We start from the raw sequence: 20,310 nt of genomic DNA on the forward strand, positions 1-20,310 counted from the left end.
GTTGGCAACAGACCAGACACATGCCATTTTAAGGTTATGGCTTATTAATTAAAATATTTTTTTGCACTCAAATGTATTCCGAAGTGAGGTGTAAACGATGTCGAAGCCGAATATTTGGCGATAACGAATGTGAATCATTATTTTTGAGTGCCCACAGTGTTGTCTTGGACAATTTAAATGACTCTGAATGTAATGTGGAGAACGTTGTTTTTTTGAATGAGGATTACGTCCCCCAGTGGATTAAAGACAGGATAGCGGAAGAGAACTGGTCTAAAGGGCGCATAAATTGTCCACAGTGTGATTCACGAATTGGGGCATTTAATTTTGTAGCTGGCCAGAAATGCAATTGCTCTAATTTCGTATTACCTTTTGTACACATTATAAAAAGTAAGGTTGATCTTGTGAAATTGTAAATAAAGCAATAATTAACATTGAAAATTCTTTATTTTGTAAAAAGTACAAAAAAGTAAAACCTGTTACCAAATTAATTAATACTAAGTATAAAGTGTAAATATATTACTTAACATATACGTTGAGCATGAATATTTTGGTATTATGTAACTATAAATAATAAAAATATAAATAGATATTAACCTATTGTCAATTTGGAGCTGCTTACGAAAATATCAAACGTTTCACAATAACAACAAACTGAATTAAAATAAAAAATATCCTATTGCTGTTTACAGCCACCATCTTTGCTCTTTTTCTTTTGTTTTTTCTCCAAAGAGGCGGTTCTGCGTTGGCCTTGGATTGGCATATAGGGTGGAATATTGTTTTCATCATCTAGTTCTGAGATATCAGGGGGCGGTAAAACCATACCAGGGCTACTACTGGAAGTACTTGTAGTTACAGTACTTGAAGTAGTTTCATAGCTGGACGAGGAATGCATTCCTCTTTTGGGATATGTAGGGTCGATAGCCATGGCTATGTTGATATGTTGCGAATTGGGCGACAGCCCACTTGCATTATCACAGCCTTCTGGTTCCGGATATCTGGGTTTATTGATTCGGTTCAAGGGCGACCTAAAACATCAAAATAATGAAGAGAAAATGAACTATGTAACTAATAATGATGCAAAAAAGTTTTGTCAACTCAAAAAAAATTACTAGATTTGAGTTGAAAAAGTTTTAAGTCTTTTCTGTCATTTTTAACGGAATTTTAAAAAATAAAAAAAACATCAAACAAAGATACTCGAAAATAGCAAAAATTTTTAAGGATTTTTCGGTCTGTTTAAGCAAAATCTCTCTTGTTTTGAAGTTAACATAGTGGCTTGTTGAAACCATTTCTAAATTTTTTTATAGTATTTGATGATTTTTTAGAAATTAAAAAATTCTATAAGGCTACAGTTATAACAAAAATCTAATAACTCTATTATACTCCTAACTTAGTGTGGTATAATTTTTTTTGATAATTTTTTAAAAATGAAAATAATGTTATGACGGCAGTCACAAGAAAAATCTATTAGGTAACTCCGGAATATTCCTAAAGCATTTTGAAATCACTTTGTAAAAATTGAATATTTTCCATCGAAATCGACAAATTATCTAATTGGAAAACCAGATAAGATTGACTTTTTTCTCAAAATAAATACCTGGCAAAATCAAAGTAAATAAAAAGTTGTGTTGAGTTGAAAAACCAAGCCGAAAATTCACCAATTTCACTATTTAGCCTTTGTTTCGCCAAATAAACCAAGTCAAAAATTTATGAAATTTGCTAAGAAAGTGTTATTAAATTTGTTTCTCTTCGTCATTCTTTAAGAAAAGTTCGCTAAAACTTCCAGAAAATCAGCAACTAAGCCCAAAAAATGGTTGAAGTTAAAAATGAAATGAAAGTTTTTTCGCTGCGCTCACTCGTTTTGGCAAACATTAAGCTCGTTAAACAAAACCTGTCTTTTACATATTAGTTTAGTTACTTTTTAATTTAAACCAGAAATTATACACTTTTTTGTGAAATTCACGTTCAAAAATCACAAAAGTAAATCATTTTTGCGAAAATTTTAGTTCATTTAGAAACGTAATTATTTCACATAATCTAAAAATATACCGAAAAATCAATAAAGTGGATCAATTAAGTTCGTTTTTGAACCGAAACACGCCTAAAAATGAAAAATAAATTGAAATTTTTGGTATTCTAAATGTTTTACAACAGTTAGTCGTTTTTTTAACAAAATTTCGTCAATAAGTCCAAAAACACATTGTTTGGTCAAAGACGGTCCTTATTTTAACTTTTTTATGTCTTTAACGCATTTTTAGACCAAAGTGTCTTGTGAAATTCCGATTAAACAGACCAAAGATTACCAAAGTAATTTTTACATTTTTCAATAATTAGCTAGAAATACGATTATTTCAACTTTGGTTTAAAAAAGTCAAAAATTAACAAGTTAATTTAAAAGTCCAAAATTTAACCAAACTTGACAAAAAATGCTATTAAATTCATTTTTCTTCGCCATTCTTTAAAAGAAATTGCTTAACTGCCTGAAAATTACCAAATAAGACCAAAATTTAAAGATGATGGTCTTATTTTAAACCGAAAACAAGTTTTTTTTCGATGCGCTCACTCGTTTTGGCAAACATTATGCTCGTTAAACAAAATATGTCTTTTCATAATTGATTACGCAAATAATTATTACAGATTTATTACTTTTTAATTTATTGCGTTATGGAGCAAAATCTCGTCAAAAATAAGGCCAAAAAATACAATATTTGGTAAAATATGGTCTCATTTTTAACCACAAATTATGTATTTTATTGGAAAATTTCGAAGAAAAAACTGTTTAGTTAAATTTTTCTACAAGCAACGCAATTATTTCACACCCTAGACATAAACACATTTTTAGATCAAAGTTATTTGTGAAATTACGATCAAAAATCACATATTTTTCAACAATTTAGCTAGAAAAACGTTTAAAAAAGCAAAAAAATCACCAAGTTAATTTAATTATTTTTAAGGATATTTAGCATCATTTTAGGCTGGACACCAATTAATTTTCAATAAAAAAATAAAACCTGAATACTATTCAGTAATGTACGAGTAGGAAAACGTCAACTTAACTCCAAACAAATTAAGGAAAGTTTGAAACTCAAACTTTTTGAGTAGTTACTATAAAAAATTTAATGAAACAAGTTTCAGACGAAAACTGATTTTAACGTTAAAAATTGACTAATTTACTAACATAAAAAACAACAGTGAAAAGAAAACCCTTTTTGTTAAGAGATAGATATGTCTTGGAACTCTTGGAAACCAAATTTTATTAATACAATACACGAATATTAGTGGCTTGTTTTAGTTTTAACACTTTTGCGTGTTTTTCATTGGTTTATCTTTAGGCTACTTTTCTGGGTTGTCCTTCTTTATCTCTTTATCTTTAGTTTGCTTTTTTTTTGTTGTCGTTCTTTATCTTTTTCCTTAGTTTACGTCGACATTTTTCTGGACAGCAGCCTGGAAAAGGTTTTTTAGGATCGATACATTTACGCTGTCTCAGAGGACAACTAAAACACAAAATTAAGCAGAAATAAATAATTCAAAAAAAAGTTCAAACCTTGTTCTAAGTATGTTTCCACCACCAAATACCAAATATTTCCTACCATAACAGCGCATTAATTCACATGTTTTGTGTAGTGTTTTGAATTCTCCATCTTTTAAGTGTCCAACAAGTTCGTTATAGCATCCAGAAGGTTCTAGATAATTAATGCGCTAGCAAATTATACAGTGTCTGAAAAAACTTACTCCTCCTCATATGGGGGGGATGCACCTTTATATCATAATCAGCTTCAACATTAGAATTTAGGTAGAAAACGTACAAAGCTAATAACACTAATGTTGCTTTATTCATTGTGATTAATTATTTTTGTAAAAGTTTGAAATGTTCTGTTTTATTTGAGGTTTTTGGAGCTAATGTCTTCAGCTTACTGTATTTTTTTCTGAATTTATGTTCATTTTTGGGATTATTGTACATTGTGTTGATTTTACTGTAAATTGTTGCCATAAAGGCGTCATAATAATGGGTAATTTAGCAGAATAATATGCGGCTTTTATGACCCGTAGGATTTTTATTTTATAAACAACACAGCACGTATCAGTTTTCCAAAAATTCATTTCTTGTAAATGAATTATTTCCGCTTGTTAACGCCTTTTCCCATAATTAGCCCTCAATCAAACTAAAATTTGAGGATTTTTCTGCATAATTTCGATAAAACGTACCAAAAATCACCAAACTAACGACATTTTGCTTCGTTTTTCAGCTAGAAATGCAATTATTGCCTAAAAGTTCGTTAAAAAATTAGATTAAATTCATTTTCAAATAAAAAAAATTTAAAAATGTTTTTTTTTTAGAAAAAAACGTTTATTCAAAAGATGCACTGATAGAAAAACATTATTTTTTACTATTTAGTGCATCTTTTAAATAAAAGCTTTTTCCTAAAAAAACTATATTTTTTAATATTTTCATTTATTGCTTTTTAGTCTTTACTTATTCTAAACGTTTTTTTCTCTAAGATTTAGTTCGCCGTATTATTGTAACACCATTATTTTGATGATTTGTGCCAACTTGTTTAAAACAGCTGTTAACATTAAAAGAACATCCTAACCTTTGTTCTGTGTCTATACTTTATCGTCCAAGATAAATGAATTTAAGAAAAATAGCGATTTTTTAGTAACGAAACGTAATTAAAATGATTAATATATTTACCAATGACCAATATACCGTTAATGTTGGTATAAGTTACGGTATGTACACATCTAAAACCCATTTGTAAACATAACCTAAAACTTCAAAACCCCTTTTGGAGATTATTTAACCACATAGGATTACATTGACACGCAGATTAAGTAAGTATGCAAAATTTCAATTCATTGGGATAACGGGAACCCTTTCAAATTTGGCTCCAAAAATATGAAACAGACAGACAGACGACAAAGCAAGTTAAATAAAACTTTTAAAAATAAATCAAAGGTGATGTAATCTTTACTATTTTTCAAGCCTTTAAACACGTTTTTCATTAATTTTTTTTTAAACAGACCGAAAATAATCAATTAAGTCTAGTTTTTAGCTAGAAAAACAAGTATTTCCAAAAAGTCCGTTAACATCAAATTCGTTTTGAAAAATAAGTCAAATAATGGACTTATTTTTACTTTTTCAAGCTTTTAAGCACGTTTTTACATTAAAATTACAGGTTTTTTTTAAATAGGAATTCGTTAAAACATCAAGGTAAATTGATAAGTTTTACATTTTTTGAGACACGTTTTTCATCTTTGAACTGGACTCGATTTCTGAAAGAGATTTGCAAACCGAGCTGAAATTGTTATAATACAAATTAGGAATATCGTATTATTATTCACTTTTAAGCGTCAATTTATAAAAAACGTCAACCTTTCATTACACTCTTGTAAATATTTCAAACAAAACTAATAAAAATGTGTGTAATAAATAAATCTGGCAACTTCTTTAGCCACTCAAAGAATCTGGTAAATTTCTTTTCGAGCTTACAACACTGTTCAAGACATACTTTAATGAAAAAAAAAATAGTAAGTAATATATATTAGGCTAAAAAATTACCGAATTAGTTCCAAAATTATTTTATTTTCGCCTTTTTTGCACTAACAACTCGAAAATGATATAATTTTTGCTTTTTTTGCTAATGTTTGTACCAAAATACAATCTGGTAATTTTATTTTTTATTTTTTAGAGCTGTTCAAAACATACATTCACAGTACCTTTGATACACAACAGTGTGGACTCAAGCGTTTTTTGCCTAAATCATTCGAATACTGTACAAAAAAAATACTAGGATATCAAGACCATTAAAAATGTGATAATTTTTAAAGAATATATATATTTTTTTAATTCTTTTTAGTTTTCGAGTTATAAAAGGAACTCACTTTTTGGCTATGGGGTTTTTCCTCATTTTTGATAAAAGTGTAACTAATAAAAATATCAACAAATGAACAAAAGGCCTACATAAAGAAACAAACAACGATAATTTAATAAAATGTACGAAAACACAACAATATTACTTGAAAACAGTTGAAATAATTATAAAACTTCCATCTCGTATTAATTACAAAATATTGGCACCCACAAGATAAAGTGGCATTTTACCAAGAAGAAAAAATTAAAATTAGAAAAAATATTACTACAAAAACTTTTAAAACCAAGATAGTTGTTAACCTAAAGTTCTATTAGCGCGTATTCTGTAACTTTTTTAACGGGCTGTTAAAATTCAACACTGGTTAAAGTCAGAATACTATAAATTTTATTAGTTCCTGCTGTAGAAACAAGGATCAGCGACATTTAAATTTTAACGGTTTCATTAATTAATTAATTAAAAGTAACTTCTCTTTTTATAATATTTCTGTAAACCAACAAAATTTTTCTTTGTCTAGAAACCCTAGGAATATTTTGATTTGTCACAATAGCCATTATCACCAAATTACTGAAATCGTTTTTAAAACACAATCTTTAACCCAAAAAACTATAGTAGGGTGCATTTTAATAGTTATTTACCTAACGAGTTTGGAAAGTGCAATTTCCCACATGAGTACTTTGTTTGCTGCACGAGCGCAGCGAGTGCTGCATGAAGTGAGAATGTGGGAAATTGCTTACAAACAAGTTAGGAACAGTATTTTTTGTAACGAGTATCTCAAAAAATAAAATTTTTTTTTTTTGATAATTTAGTTCTTTTTACTGATGAGTTGGTAACAGATCAAACAATCATCAAATTGACATAAACTGTCACTTATCATAAAAAAGTATCGTTTCCATCTCAACCTATTATTATTAAATGTCCCTAGCTATTATTCGGAAGTAAAGTTACCGTTGGGGGCGCCACTGAGCTAGGTCGAAAACAGTAACCATAAATGGCGGGAAAATATTTATTCGGATATTTTGAGCGTTGTACGAATTTTGAGGCTTCATAATTATTACATTGCCAAGGCGGAATGACTATTGTATCTTTGGTGGAAGATACGAATGTTGACAAATTAGAGATGACGAGAAAAACGCGAATAACGAATGACTGTTTGGTTCACTTTCTTTATTGGAAAATTATTACAAAGACATTGAAAAGCCTATCTTTTGGCATAATATATTTTTAAGTGTATTAGCAGTTGTTAATCTGAATTGTAGTTTTGTTGATTTATCGAAGTATTTCATGATTTTATCAGAGGAAAAATTCTAACCTAAAATTCACAAAATTCACTAATTCATTGGTTTCTTGAGCCCAACTTTGTGTTCGCTGTGATCCATTACTTATAGTCTTTAATTATAACACTTTGTAATGAAAATTTAAATCTTTTTCACTCTTTATTCACTTTCAAATTCCAACAATAAACACTTTATACCACGAAAAAACGCAGAACCAATGTCAAAGCTAGTATTTACCACCACGTACTTTTAAAGTGATTCTCTCTAATGTAAGCAATTAACACTATACACGCAAAATTGTTAAACAATTTATTAGATGTCAATTAAATATGGAATTACGAAAATTTCGTTACTGTTTTCGGCATAGTTCAAAAGTCATCACCAGAGGGCGTCTAGTTAATTTTATTTCCGAATTGCAAAGTAAAAAACACCACAGTGCGGGAAAGTTCGTTTCATAGATAAAAGCTATGAGTACAAAAAAAAAAATGCATAACTCTAAAAATTTCGAGAAATCGTATTCTTCAAAGTTAATCGAATTATTATAGGGCTTGGTAATGTCCTAATTATTTTTGCATTGAGCGAATAGTTTAGGCCTAATAAACACTGTACAAAATAAACAACTTACTTCAAGTCCAATTGAGTCGGTCGTACGGCTGGAGGCCCATCTAAATTCCTATCAGTATCAAAGGACGGACGAATACTTGAGTCAGTACTATTACAAACTTTATCACCTAAGGCATAACGTGAATCGTAGCTTTTCTGCGGACTATAATTTGATTTAACATTATTGTCGATTAAATTATGTGATGGTAGAACATCAGCAGGTAAACTGTAATTAATATCATCTTCGTTCTGATTTGGTAGTGCATATGTATCTGATATGATCGGATGGTTTCTTGGCACTGAGGCTCTAGGCGGGATCATGTCAGCTGGATACGAATACGCATCGTCTGGCATGATTTGATTGGCAGTGGACTGTTGAGATTCGAGCTGTTTTTTAGCAAGGGCTTTCTGTTTAGCCCTTTCCCGCGCCCTTCGGGCTTTGCTCCTCTCCCTTTCCTGCAACATCTTTGCCAGTTCTTTGTCCTGCGCTTCGATTGCGAGCATTCGATCGCGATTTAGCAAAGTGTCTTCCAAACTGCCTTCTTGTTCCTGCAATTTTCGGGCCAATTCAGCGTCGCGCTCTTCTTGAATTTGACGTTCGGTTAGTTCGTCTAGAGGGAGCCCCACTTCAGCGATGTCGATTCGCTCCAACTGTGAAAAAAAATCGAAAACTTATTAAGAAATTTTAAGATGACATTTATGCCCTTAGAAAAAAATATTGGTTATTTAATAATCTTATTAATAAAATTTACTGTTTTTCGTCAAATACGCCAATTTTTAGCAGTCTTCATAGGTTTATTCATTTTTCAGATTAGAAACGATTGAAAAAAAATCATTCAAATTACCTATACATTAAATAAAACACCAATAGTAAAAACACAAGGAAACTGTCACGAACCATCGTATGACTTTTAATTGGTTATTTTATCGATAATAGTAGACTTTACCCAATCAAATTGGTAGACTGATGCAACTAAGTCGATTGTACAAGATAATTGAAAAATACTATCAAATTTTTAGTAAGAGTAGATTTTTAAATGGTTTTTCTCGTTATCTCCGTTATAAGATATAAAGTCTGCCTACTAGCTCAAAATCGTGAACTTGTCGAAAAGGTAAATTCCAATGTAATCACGTTAAATAAGTCTCCAAATCAATTGAATTTTTGAATAAAAAATTACTGTGAAGTATTTATTTAAAAACGTTGATTTTTTAAAACTTCAAGAAGATTCTTCAAAATAGATAAGAACCAGTGAAAACAGTTCTTCATAAAAATTGTATAGCATAAAATAGTTAATAATGTGATACAAAAATGATAATATGGAAATACAGGGTGTATCAGAAATACGTGTGATAATTTTAAAATGTAAGAGAGTTCAACAAAAACAGTTTTTTATTTGTAATTTTTCAATAAAAGTTTCGACAATTTACATAAAATTTGGGAACATGTACCCGCCTATGAGTACAAGAATAAAACTCACCAAAAATGGTGTTATTTTTACATTTCGAGTATTTCAGCAGTTTTTTTTATAACTTTCTAAGAAATCAACAAATCAGATCGATATTCTTAATGATACTATTTAGCCTTTGTTTCGCCAAAATAAAGTCAAAAAATAAAATTTCGTAAAAAACAATTCAAAAATGTATGAAATTTGCTAAGAAAGTGCTATTAAATTTGTTTGTCTTCGTCATTCTTTAAGAAAAGTTCGCTATAACTTCCAGAAAATCAACAACTAAGCCCAAAAGATGGTTGAAGTTTTTTCGCTGCGCTCACTCGTTTTGGCAAACATTAAGCTCGTTAAACAAAACCTGTCTTTTACATATTAGTTTATTTACTTTTTAATTTAAACCAGAAATTGTACAGTTTTTTGTGAAATTCACGTCCAAAAATCACTAAAGTAAATCATTTTTTGCGAAAATTTTAGTTCATTTAGAAACGTAATTATTTCACATAATCTAAAAATATACCGAAAAATCAATAAAGTAGATCAATTAAGTTCGTTTTTGAACCGAAACATGCCTAAAAATGACAAAAATAAATTGAAATTTTTGGTATTCTACCTGTTTTACACCAGTTAGTCGTTTTCTTAACAAAATTTCGTCAATAAATCCAAAAACACATTGTTTGGTCAAAGACGGTCGTTATTTTACCTTCAAAACAATTATATTATTACATTGTTATATTATATGGTTATATTGTGTTTTTGTGAAATGTTTGAAAAACTAAAATTTTATTTTATTTTTTAACAAACCAATAATAACGCCTAAAAAAATTAAACGGTTTAAAGAGGGAAAAGGACTTTGTGATACAAGAATGATAATATGGAAATACAGGGTGTATCAGAGTTCAACAAAAAAATTATTGCTACAAATACAAACTAATTATTAAACACTGATCGGTTCGTTTACACAAAATAATGGAGGAAAATCGTGAAAAAATTAATAACAATTTTGCAAAATGCTATTATAGAAAAAATGTTGTACTTGATGGGTTTTATTACGTGATAAAATTAATAATTAATAATTAAAAAATTATTAATGATTAATAAAATTTGGATAATTCTTTACTATCAATATGTATATGTAGTGTTAAAATATTCCCAGCATTTGACTACACCAATTGTTTACCTGTTTAAAAACAATGTGTGCAGGTGTGCAGGAGTTCGTTTTATCAGCTCGACACTTTTAAATCGTCAAAAAGTTAATGAATTAGGATTAAATTACATAATTTTAACCTTTAGGTCGTTTCATTAATTAAGTTTTTGATTATTTACTATTTTTTGACCCTCGAAATGTTTGTGATATATAGAAAAATGAGCTTAAAACAACGTAAGAAAAGTAAGAAAAATCGAAATAATTGGTGGCGGCATAAGCATATTTTAACTGTTACCTTCATTTCATCTCGATTTTTTAAAAAAGAAACCGTAGCAAAAAATTAAGTTTCTGGTTTTATTCAGAAAGAAGATATGAGCTTTATTTTCAAAATTTTCACTAGAACTTTTTTCCACGATGAAGAGAATTCGAAATCAAAAAACTACCTTCGTATTTGAGTTCAGCAGGCAATTTTATGATTTTTTAAAACAGTACATCTCTCTTCACTTCTGATCATCCAACACTGGTAATTTTAATATCAAAAATATCAAAAACATTTTTGTGTAGAATTTTAAACGTTACAATTTTTATTAAGAACTACTCTTATTTTTACTAGCTCTAACCTATTTTGAATAACCTGAAAAGAAACACTTTGTTTTATTTCTAAAGCCTATCTTGAGGGTTGGAAAAAATTTGTTTATATCAACGTTTTTTATATCAAACAACCAAGTACTACGAGTAGAATATCCTCCAAAATTTTAATTTGAAAGCTTATTTGACTAGATTAAATAGGTAACGTGGGCGTCACGCCCCAAAAAACTATAATTATTTAAATTTTAAAATTTAAATTGAAATCATTTGTAATATAATTTCGCTCACATTTCATTTTAATTTTGGTCGAGAAAACGATTTAAAACTAGGTGGCACTCATAAGTTTTATTTAGAAATTGTAAAAAACAATTTGCGTTACTACACCTTTTTCCAAAGTATTTCAAACATAACGACAATTGAAATTCAAAACTGTAACTTATATTTCAAATACAGTCAACAGTAATTCAGAATAACAAATTTGTTGGAAGAAAACATCCCTTTTACTTCAAATTAGTTCGTAATAGTATTTCAGATTAATAGTTAAAAAAACATTGTTTGTAGTTCAGAAGTTATAAACAGAAAAAGTAAACTGTAATTCATATTTCACTTTTTCTAATAATATTTCAGAAAAGATCAGCTTTGATTCCTTCATAGCAAAGATTTAGGAAAATATCACATCTACAGAATAAAAATAAAATGCATGAACTGTTTATATTAAAGTATATAATTTTTTTTTATTTAAAATAACATAATTACGAAAACCAAGTAAAGAAACGTAATGATAATAACCAAGAGCATATTTTTTCTTTGGTATTTTGTATTTTAAAACTTAAATCCAGAAGAAGCAAAATTTTATATCTAAATTACAATAAACATTTTGTGTGAAATATACCCTTTGTAAAATAAAATTTAAAACAGTTACAGGAAAGAAATGTGAAATATAAAGAGTTAAAAAAAATATTACGAAAAGAAACTTGAGAACTAAGGAAAATGCACAAAAAAATTGATAATCATTATAGTAAAGACTAACATTCTGTAGTAAATTGGAACAGATGGAAAGACTCAAAGGCTCGAAGTTCTAAAGGAATAATAATCTTTAATTTTTTTAATTAAAATTGCAAACAAAATTGATCAAAATTTTAAATATAAAACAAAATATAGATTCAATGGTCCTTTTTTGGGCATGAACAAGTTTTATAAATGTGTTTTTTATACAGGGTGACCCATGGGTGTGTAATCAGTCTATAACTTTTTTGCTACTTGAAAGATTACCATTCTGCTTGTATTATCCGATAGATCGACTTAAAGTCCACAAACTAAAAATATTTTTATTATGCACAGGGTGTTGTATACAGAGTGGTGAAGCAACGTAATTTTTTTTAAATAGAACACCCTATATATTTTTACGTAGTTGGAATCTACGTCAAAAAATACTGTAACTTTATATAAACTATTATGGGTCTATCTCTTTTCGTTACGGAATTATTCAACTTTTCGTTATAAAAAAGACCAATTTTTTAAAAATTACTGCAAAGTCGCTTATGAATATTTTCCGATAAATTTGCAACAGAAAAATTTAGAATGGCTTGTAGTTTTAGTAAATAGACAACTTTTAGTTAAAGCACGCAGATAATATACAGGCTGTGCCAAAACGCAAAAAGTTGAATAACTCATTTTTTCAAATGGAACACCCTGTATTTTATTAAATGTGTCGATAGCATTTTTGATAAGCTTTCTAACGGTATAGGGCTTACATAGGAAATTTAATATATTTTTTGAGATTTTTCAAAAAAATATATTTTATTACAAGACAATATGTTAGCCTAGAATCTGATAGTCAACTGGTAATTAATTTTTTTGATATGTACTAATGTGACTAATTACACAAGTAATCTAATTATTACCTGATACATAAATGAATTTCACTTATCAAGAATTATTAATAAAATAAATAAAAAATATATTTTTTATTTTTTTGAACACTTTAAGAAATATAGTAAATTTGCTATAAAAACCGTATATCAATAGAAAGCTTATGAAAAGTACTATCGATACGTGTAAAGAAATACATGGTGTTCCATTTAAAAAAATGAATTATTCAACTTTTTGCGTTTTGGCACACCCTGTACATTATTTCCGTGTTTCAAGTAAAAGTCGACTATTTCCTAAAACTACGGGATATTCTGAATTTTTCTGTTGCAAATTTGCCGAAAAATATTCATAGGCGACTTTGCAGTGATTTTTCAAAAGTTGGTCTTTTTTATAACGAAAAGTTGAATAATTCCGAAACGAAAAGAGACAGACCCTTAATAGTTTATATAAAGTTACATTATTTTTTTGCGTAGAATCTAATCATGCAAAGATATATAGGGTGTTCCATTTAAAAAATTATAACTGTAGTTCACCACCCTGTATACAACACCCAGTGTACAATAAAAACATTTTAAGTTTGTGGACTTTAAGTCGCTCTATCGGATAATGAAAACGCAACATTTTAAATAATAAAAAAGTTATAGACCGATTATGCACCCCTGGGTCACGCTGTATGTATTTAAGAAATTTGCACAAGGAAGTGTTGCGTTATTAGTGTTATCAGTGTTATCACTAATAAAAAAACTACCTGTGAGGTTAAAGCCTCAGGTGTGCGATAGGGCTCCGTGTACAAATCCGAAGGCAGAGGCATAGGCTTGGCCTGTCTTCTCGGCAAGTTCGCCTGATAATTGGCGGAATTGGGCCGATGGGGCGACAAATTCTGGTCGTAGTTCCTAGGGGGCGGAGGCCTCTGGGGCGAAAGTGCGTGTCTTTCAACACTGACTCGCTCCCTGTGCAAAAGCTGTCGGGCAACGTTTTGGTCCTGAATTTCGATAAATCTACGTTTTTGGCGTTCTTCTCGCTCCAGCTCCTCTGCGAGCTGCTTAGCCACTTGATTGTCTTGCTCCTCTTGTTCGGCCAACATCCGCTGGTAAATTAGGGCCGTCTGTTCGGCCAGCTGCTGTTCTCTGAGTTGCTCGCTTTTGGCCCGAGGGAAGTCTTCGCGGACTAGGGCATTGCGATATTTGTTACCTGAGAGGTGTTCGGTGATCTCCTGGTTCTGGAGGCGGTATGCCAGGGCCCCATCTTCACGCACCATCCATTCCTGGCACACTTCGGTGACTCGGCCCTTTGGCAGTGCCTCGTTGTCGCGAACTTTTGCTTCAGACATGGTCGGAAGTAAATATTTAACTGACTCATTCACTGGTGTTGACACAAAAACATACGGGTCACTGAGCACAAGACAATTACCTCTTACTCATATTATTTTACTATTTTTGGGGTTAGTGAATCGGGGATTTACTAACTAGAGATGACATTTTATCGTATAATGCGACACAAATAAGTAAAATAATTACATTATTCATGTTCTAACAACAAAGAACAGTTTGAAGTTTGTCAAGTTATAAAATGTGTTGATTATCTGTCAGAAATGTCAAAATGTTGGGCACATTTCCCAAAACACAAACTCGCTTGAGATCCACTTTCTACTCGACCTAAAAAAGATGGCCGCCTTCAGCAAAAACACTTGTGTTTTGTTAGTTGTATACTATTGATTTTATAACAAACCAAAAAACTAGGTGGAATACCCATTTTAAAAATTTATTGATAACAATTTGCCGGACACTACAAAGGCATTCAAAATATTATTTAGTGGGTATCAATCACAGTTTTACGTTGGTAGTTCTGGCCGGCTTGTAATCCTTTTTACAACTGTCAAGTTTTGTGGTACAATTTAAAACGTTTTTTGTTAAATATTTGGGATTATTTTTGTTTAATGCCGTTTTTAGTGTGTGTTAATAATTGTGTTTTCTTTTTTAATGTGTGTATTAGTAAAGGTTTGTGTTAGTGGCTTTACTTTTGGTAATTTGGAGGTATCAAGAGCAGTTTAGAATTCTCCTCCGGTAAGAGCACATAAGTAATTCTAATTAATGTTATTATTAAGAACGATGTATCAGTTTAAAACACTTCAAAATGGAAAGAAACATTTTGAAGGAAAAACTGAAATTTGGTACGGTACCACTTTTTTGCGGATTGTTTTTTTGATTAATTAATTACTCAATAGAAAAGACTATACAGGTGTCTAAACCCCACAGAAGTTTTGTGAGTTCCAATAATGATATTCACTTAGGCATCTGTAACTTCACTTAATACCTATAAACCTTCCTGACTTCCTAGGACTTCATTGAAAATACAGTGGAGTCCGTTTATAACGAACCTCCGGCCATAACGAACTAAATTTGACGCAATTTTCGTTTATAGCAAACTTTTCACCGAATTTTGAGGAATGTGTTGGGGTTGATAACGACCAAGCATCAAGAGAAGTCTTAACTGAGGAACAGATTATTCAATTACTAGAAAAAAAACAATAAAAATGTGTGTTTATAAACATAATTACAGTGTAAATTTGATAGTAGAGCTCAAAGAAAGTCAAAATAAATCAACTTGTTTTATTCGAACTTTTACTACTTTTACTAGTTTTTGAGATATAAAGGGTGCAACCTCCACTATCACCTAGGTTTGCGTCTTTTTGTACTTTTTTTCAGTTTCCATGACTAATAGGCGGTGACATTTGAGGAAATGAAATTCAGTTGTATATTCGCCAAAAAAAAATCGATGCATAATTTTTACATTTTTATAAATTTTTATAGGAAGGACTTGTTTTTTTTGTGGCTGTTTTTGTTAATTTTAACTCAGTGTTTAATAACAATTAGTTCTGAATAATTGCATTTTAAAAATTTCAGAAAATAAAAATCGGTAAGTTATTATAAGTTTGATAAATCATTTAAATTTTTTCTATTGTTTTACATAAAATCAAGTTTAAAATAAATAAAGTCTATTTATTTCGTACAAAAATTACGTTACTTAATTTAAAATTTTGGAAAACATTAATTACATTAATAATAATAATTTGTCAATTTCATCTTATTAATGCATAATTTTCTTCAAAAAATAATTTCTGTTAACTTGTTAATTTAATTTAAAAGTACTACAGTTACCAAAAACTAGGTTTCATAGCAGAACAAAGAAAGTTCAAACAATTATGCGTTTTTTTTTCTGGTAAAATCTCGGGTAAAATTAACTAATTAATTTTGGTTCGTTTTTAAGTTAATCGCAAAAAAGTTTAATTCGCAAATAAACAATGTTTTAGGTCATTTGTTATTTTACATAAAATGAGGTTAAACTAGAGAAAGCCTTTTTATTACAAAATTATATTAATTAATGTTTAAAAAAAAAGTTACAAAAAAATAATTTTTTTATTAAAAAACTCAACATTTTTATTTAATTATACATAATTAAATTATGATTAATAGTTTTTAAGTTATTTTGATTTTTTTATATTTCTGGAAATTTATTACTCACCGTAGCTATTTTTGGACATAGAAATATTTCTCATTCTCAAGTTCTTCCGTAAATAAAAATAAATTAATAAATTCACCACATTGCATTTTTTTCTATTTCCAGACAAATTATAGGAATGAAGTTGTGGATAATGAATTTTTATTATCAACAAAAGGATAAAGTAACATGAAATCTATAAAACAAAGTTATAGGAAGCTTTAATACAGATTATAAATTTTCTTCCATTTATTGAATTAAAAATAAGGCATCATAAAAATTTTAGTTACAGACATCTACTTGACACCAGACCCCAAGTACTGACCGTCTTTTGCAGATATTTTAACACAAACTTTTTAAATATATCAACATTACAAACTATATAATTGCAATAATTCACCTGAAACACAAATACATTCAGATCAAAAGTTGGTGAATTAGCTCGGGAATTTTTTTTTTCACTTTTTTTCAATTTAATTCTCTAATTTTTCACTAGATTTCATCAAAAGAACCGGGCGTATAAGTTGATGCTACAATTTTAAAATTGTTTTAACTTTTTTGTGACTTTCAGCACGTTTTTGACCGAAAATGAACATAATTTTTCCAAAAATCACCAAATTTGTGTATTTTTTAGTCAAAAATAGTGGACGTGCGCAAATCCTACCGGATTCGCAGTGGCCATGATTATTATTAACAGTGTGAGGAAATTTTATGGGCGAAGGTTACTGCATGGGCGCGCGCTTGCAGTCAGATAAACCTTTAAATCGAAATGTTGTGGAACAGCTTGCATTGTTGATATAAGTTAGGAAAGAGTATTAAAAAATGTTTAGACAAAGAATTTTTTGTTTCAACCCTCGCGAAGGGGCTGAAAAAACGTTTTAGCTAAAAATTTGCAAACACCTAAAATTGGACACATTTTGCGTTTACATACTCATATCTTCCTTCTGGATAAAGCTAGAAACTCCGGTTTTTTTGCAAACAAATTTTCAATAAATGCAGATTTATACGTAGTTTAACAAGGTTGAGTTTTGATAAGGGGAAACCAAAGAAAATTACATTTTCTTGTAACGTTGTGTAGTGAAATTTTCGAGATGCGAGAAAGTTTTTTAATTTAAAAGATAGACTCCCACATAATCGAGGCGAAATAAAGCTAATACTTGAAATAAATTTTTGGTGCAAGAATCATTTCGTTATCTGTAAGACTCACCAAGTTATTGCAATTTAAAATTACTGCAAAATGCGCCTGAGGTGAAACCGAACCGTATTTCCCTCTGAAGCGTGTTCATCGCCTTTAATAACATTTCGAGAGCTAAAAATCGTAATTCGTAAATAATTAAAAAATAATTAATGTCACTTATCTATTAATATTATACCTTTACTTTTAACCGCCCTAACTCTCTGTTAATTTTAATAATATCTGAAAAGTCAAAAGAACATTTTTATCTCATGTACTTATTTAAAAAGCATAAAAGTGACCCAGTAGAACTAAATTACGAAATTGTAATTCATTTCAAAGTATTCTTTGGTGTGACATTAATATTTTTTTAATTATTTACCATTTTTAGCCCTTGAAATGTTTTCTCAACCACACCACGTTTCAAAGGGAAATACGCTGCGATTTCACCCCGAACACATTTTGTAGGTAACTAAATAATCCTTCTTTAAAGTCCTTTTTAAAAAAAATATACAAATCGTAACGTTTCTGACGAATCAACAATTGTAGTTACACGCTGGGGTACTTGGTTAGAAGCAAATGTCTAAAAAATTTAATCAATTAAAATCATTTGTTTATTGCTTTAAACGACGATGCACAAAGCATTAAATAATGTAAAACTTTAGTTTTAACCACAAATTTAGTTCCTCAACTTAACTTAATTTTATTGAAAACAATTTTTCAAATATTCCAACTACGATCAAATTTCTAGAAACGTAAAATTTAATATTATCCATTACAGTTGAGAAATTTGAGTCTACGTTGATAGAGTAAAATTCTGTAAATGGTCATTACAAAATAAATTAAATGCAAAAATTGACGCAGTTACTAGAAATCCCGATTTTCTAGTTTTAAAACAAATAGCGAATAATGTAGCACCTTCGACATATTTTGCATTAGCACCAAACTTTTTATTTACTCCTGTAATCAGCTGTGATGTAGAAAGATCTTTTTCGAAATTCAAAGATATTTTAACCGCAAAACGGAATCAGTTTTCGAGAATTTAGAAAGAATCACAGCTATTCAAACGTATTTCTCAGAGAAAATGATTAAAATATTTTTATTTAGTTTTTAATTTTAATTTCCACTGAATTAAAACGCAACATTTTCAAAATGTAATAGTGACTTACGCTCCCCTGTATTAAACATCTTTATTGGTGTCCATGTAAGATTGAGGAAATGATGAAGTTATTTTTTAACGATTATGACAAATTAGGTGCCTTGTCAGGGTTTGAACTAACCAAGCAGAAGCTGATATTAGCGACTATTTTAAAATTGTTTCAGAAAATAATCTCAACAAATATACCGCAGTCTTAATAAATTAGCGACTATTTTATTGACACAATTTTTCTTGGGTACTCCGTAATTATAATAAAACAATAATATTTATGTTTTAATTAGATTTTTGTAAGCGACCGGTAACATTAATATTGTATAAACCCCAAGTAAACTACGCCAATGTACACGCTGTAACGGACCATTTCATCGATAAATATGAACATCGCGAGAGCGCTACGACGAGTCAACTGATCGGTTGTGGCCTCATGGCCATCCCATAAAATTTCCTCACACTGATTATTAACAATGTTTTTCGGGACTTTACTAAACAAAACTAACAAACTCAGTTAACTAAAAAATTTTTGAGATAAATTAAATATTTTCGTTTATTTTTTTTATAATTTAAGAAAAAAGTTATCTAAGGATTCAACGGTAAAGTTTGAAGTTATGTTTCTCCTTTACGTTCATCTCTTTTTCTCTCAAGACAAAAAGTATTTTCTACCTTGATTAGGATGTGCTCTTACTTTTACAATTTGTCGCCTTTACGTACTTTTACCTTTTGCCGCATTATTTTCTTATTTTTGTCAGTTTTATGCTCCGCTTTACGTTTATACGTCTAAGTGTTTTCTCAATCTCTTATTTTTGTTTACGTGTTGTTTCACTTACCTTATCTACACCTTTTTTCAATTTAATTCTCTAATTTTTCACCAGATTTCATCAAAAGATACCGGGCGTATACGTTGATTTTACAATTTTAAAATTGTTTTTACCTTTTTTGTGACTTTCAGCACGTCTTTGACCGAAAATGGACATAATTTCTCCAAAAATCACCAAATTTGTGTATTTTCTAGTCAAAAATAGTGGACGTGCGCAAATCCTACTGGATTCGCAGTGGCCATGATTTTTATTAACAATGTTGTTTGAGACTTTACTAAACAAACTGAGTTAACTAAAACTTTTTAGAGATAAATTAAATATTTTCGTTTAATTTTTTTATAATTTAAGAAGTAAGTCATTTAAGGATTCAACGCTACAGTTTGAAATTATGTTTCACCATTACGTTCATTCTTTTTCTCTCAAAACAAAAGGTATTTTCCCTTTATTAGGATGTGCTCTTACGTTTACAATTTGGCGCCTTTACGTACTTTTATCTTTTGTCGCATTATTTTCTTATTTCTGTCAGTTTTATGCTCCGCTTTACGTTTGTACGTCTATGTGTTCTCTCAATCTCTTATTTTTGTTTACTTGTTGTTTCACTTACCTTTCCTACACTTTTTTTCATAGAAAAATTGTTACACCTGATCCGGGTTCGAACACCCGACCTCCCCCGCCGAAGGTGGCGCTTATACCACTGGGCCACCAGGCCTCAGATCTGCGGTAATCATGAGCCTGAAAAAAAATTTGAAGCAACCAACATTACATTTCATAGATTACGTGAATTTTGCATTAAAAATTATTTTTTATAACTTTTTTTTTAATATCAATTAATATAATTTTGTAAAAAGAAGGCTTTCTCTAATTT

General features: G+C 29.6%; 1 protein-coding gene across 1 annotated transcript; it reads right to left on the minus strand.

Annotated features, from left to right (window-relative positions):
* Positions 1 to 425: 425 nt before the first annotated feature.
* Positions 426 to 14,416, minus strand: LOC655846 (uncharacterized protein). Its single transcript, XM_962409.4, has 3 exons — positions 13,548 to 14,416; positions 7,770 to 8,398; positions 426 to 1,025 (listed from the first exon to the last, which is right to left on the minus strand). The coding sequence occupies exons 1-3, from the start codon at positions 14,127 to 14,129 to the stop codon at positions 674 to 676; spliced, it is 1,563 nt and encodes a 520-aa protein (XP_967502.1). The 5' UTR covers positions 14,130 to 14,416; the 3' UTR covers positions 426 to 673.
* Between the last annotated feature and the right edge of the window lie 5,894 nt (positions 14,417 to 20,310).

This window comes from Tribolium castaneum, chromosome 1, assembly GCF_031307605.1.
Source record: "Tribolium castaneum strain GA2 chromosome 1, icTriCast1.1, whole genome shotgun sequence".
NCBI lineage: Eukaryota > Metazoa > Arthropoda > Insecta > Coleoptera > Tenebrionidae > Tribolium > Tribolium castaneum.

Coding starts and splice junctions, on each gene's coding strand:
- LOC655846 (XM_962409.4), bottom strand. CDS start 14,129: ATGTCTGAAGCAAAAGTTCGCGACAACGAGGCACTGCCAAAGGGCCGA. Junction 8,399..13,547: donor CTGAGGCTTTAACCTCACAG/GTAGTTTTTTTA, acceptor TTTTTTTCACAG/TTGGAGCGAATCGACATCGC. Junction 1,026..7,769: donor CCGACTCAATTGGACTTGAA/GTAAGTTGTTTA, acceptor TTGATGTTTTAG/GTCGCCCTTGAACCGAATCA.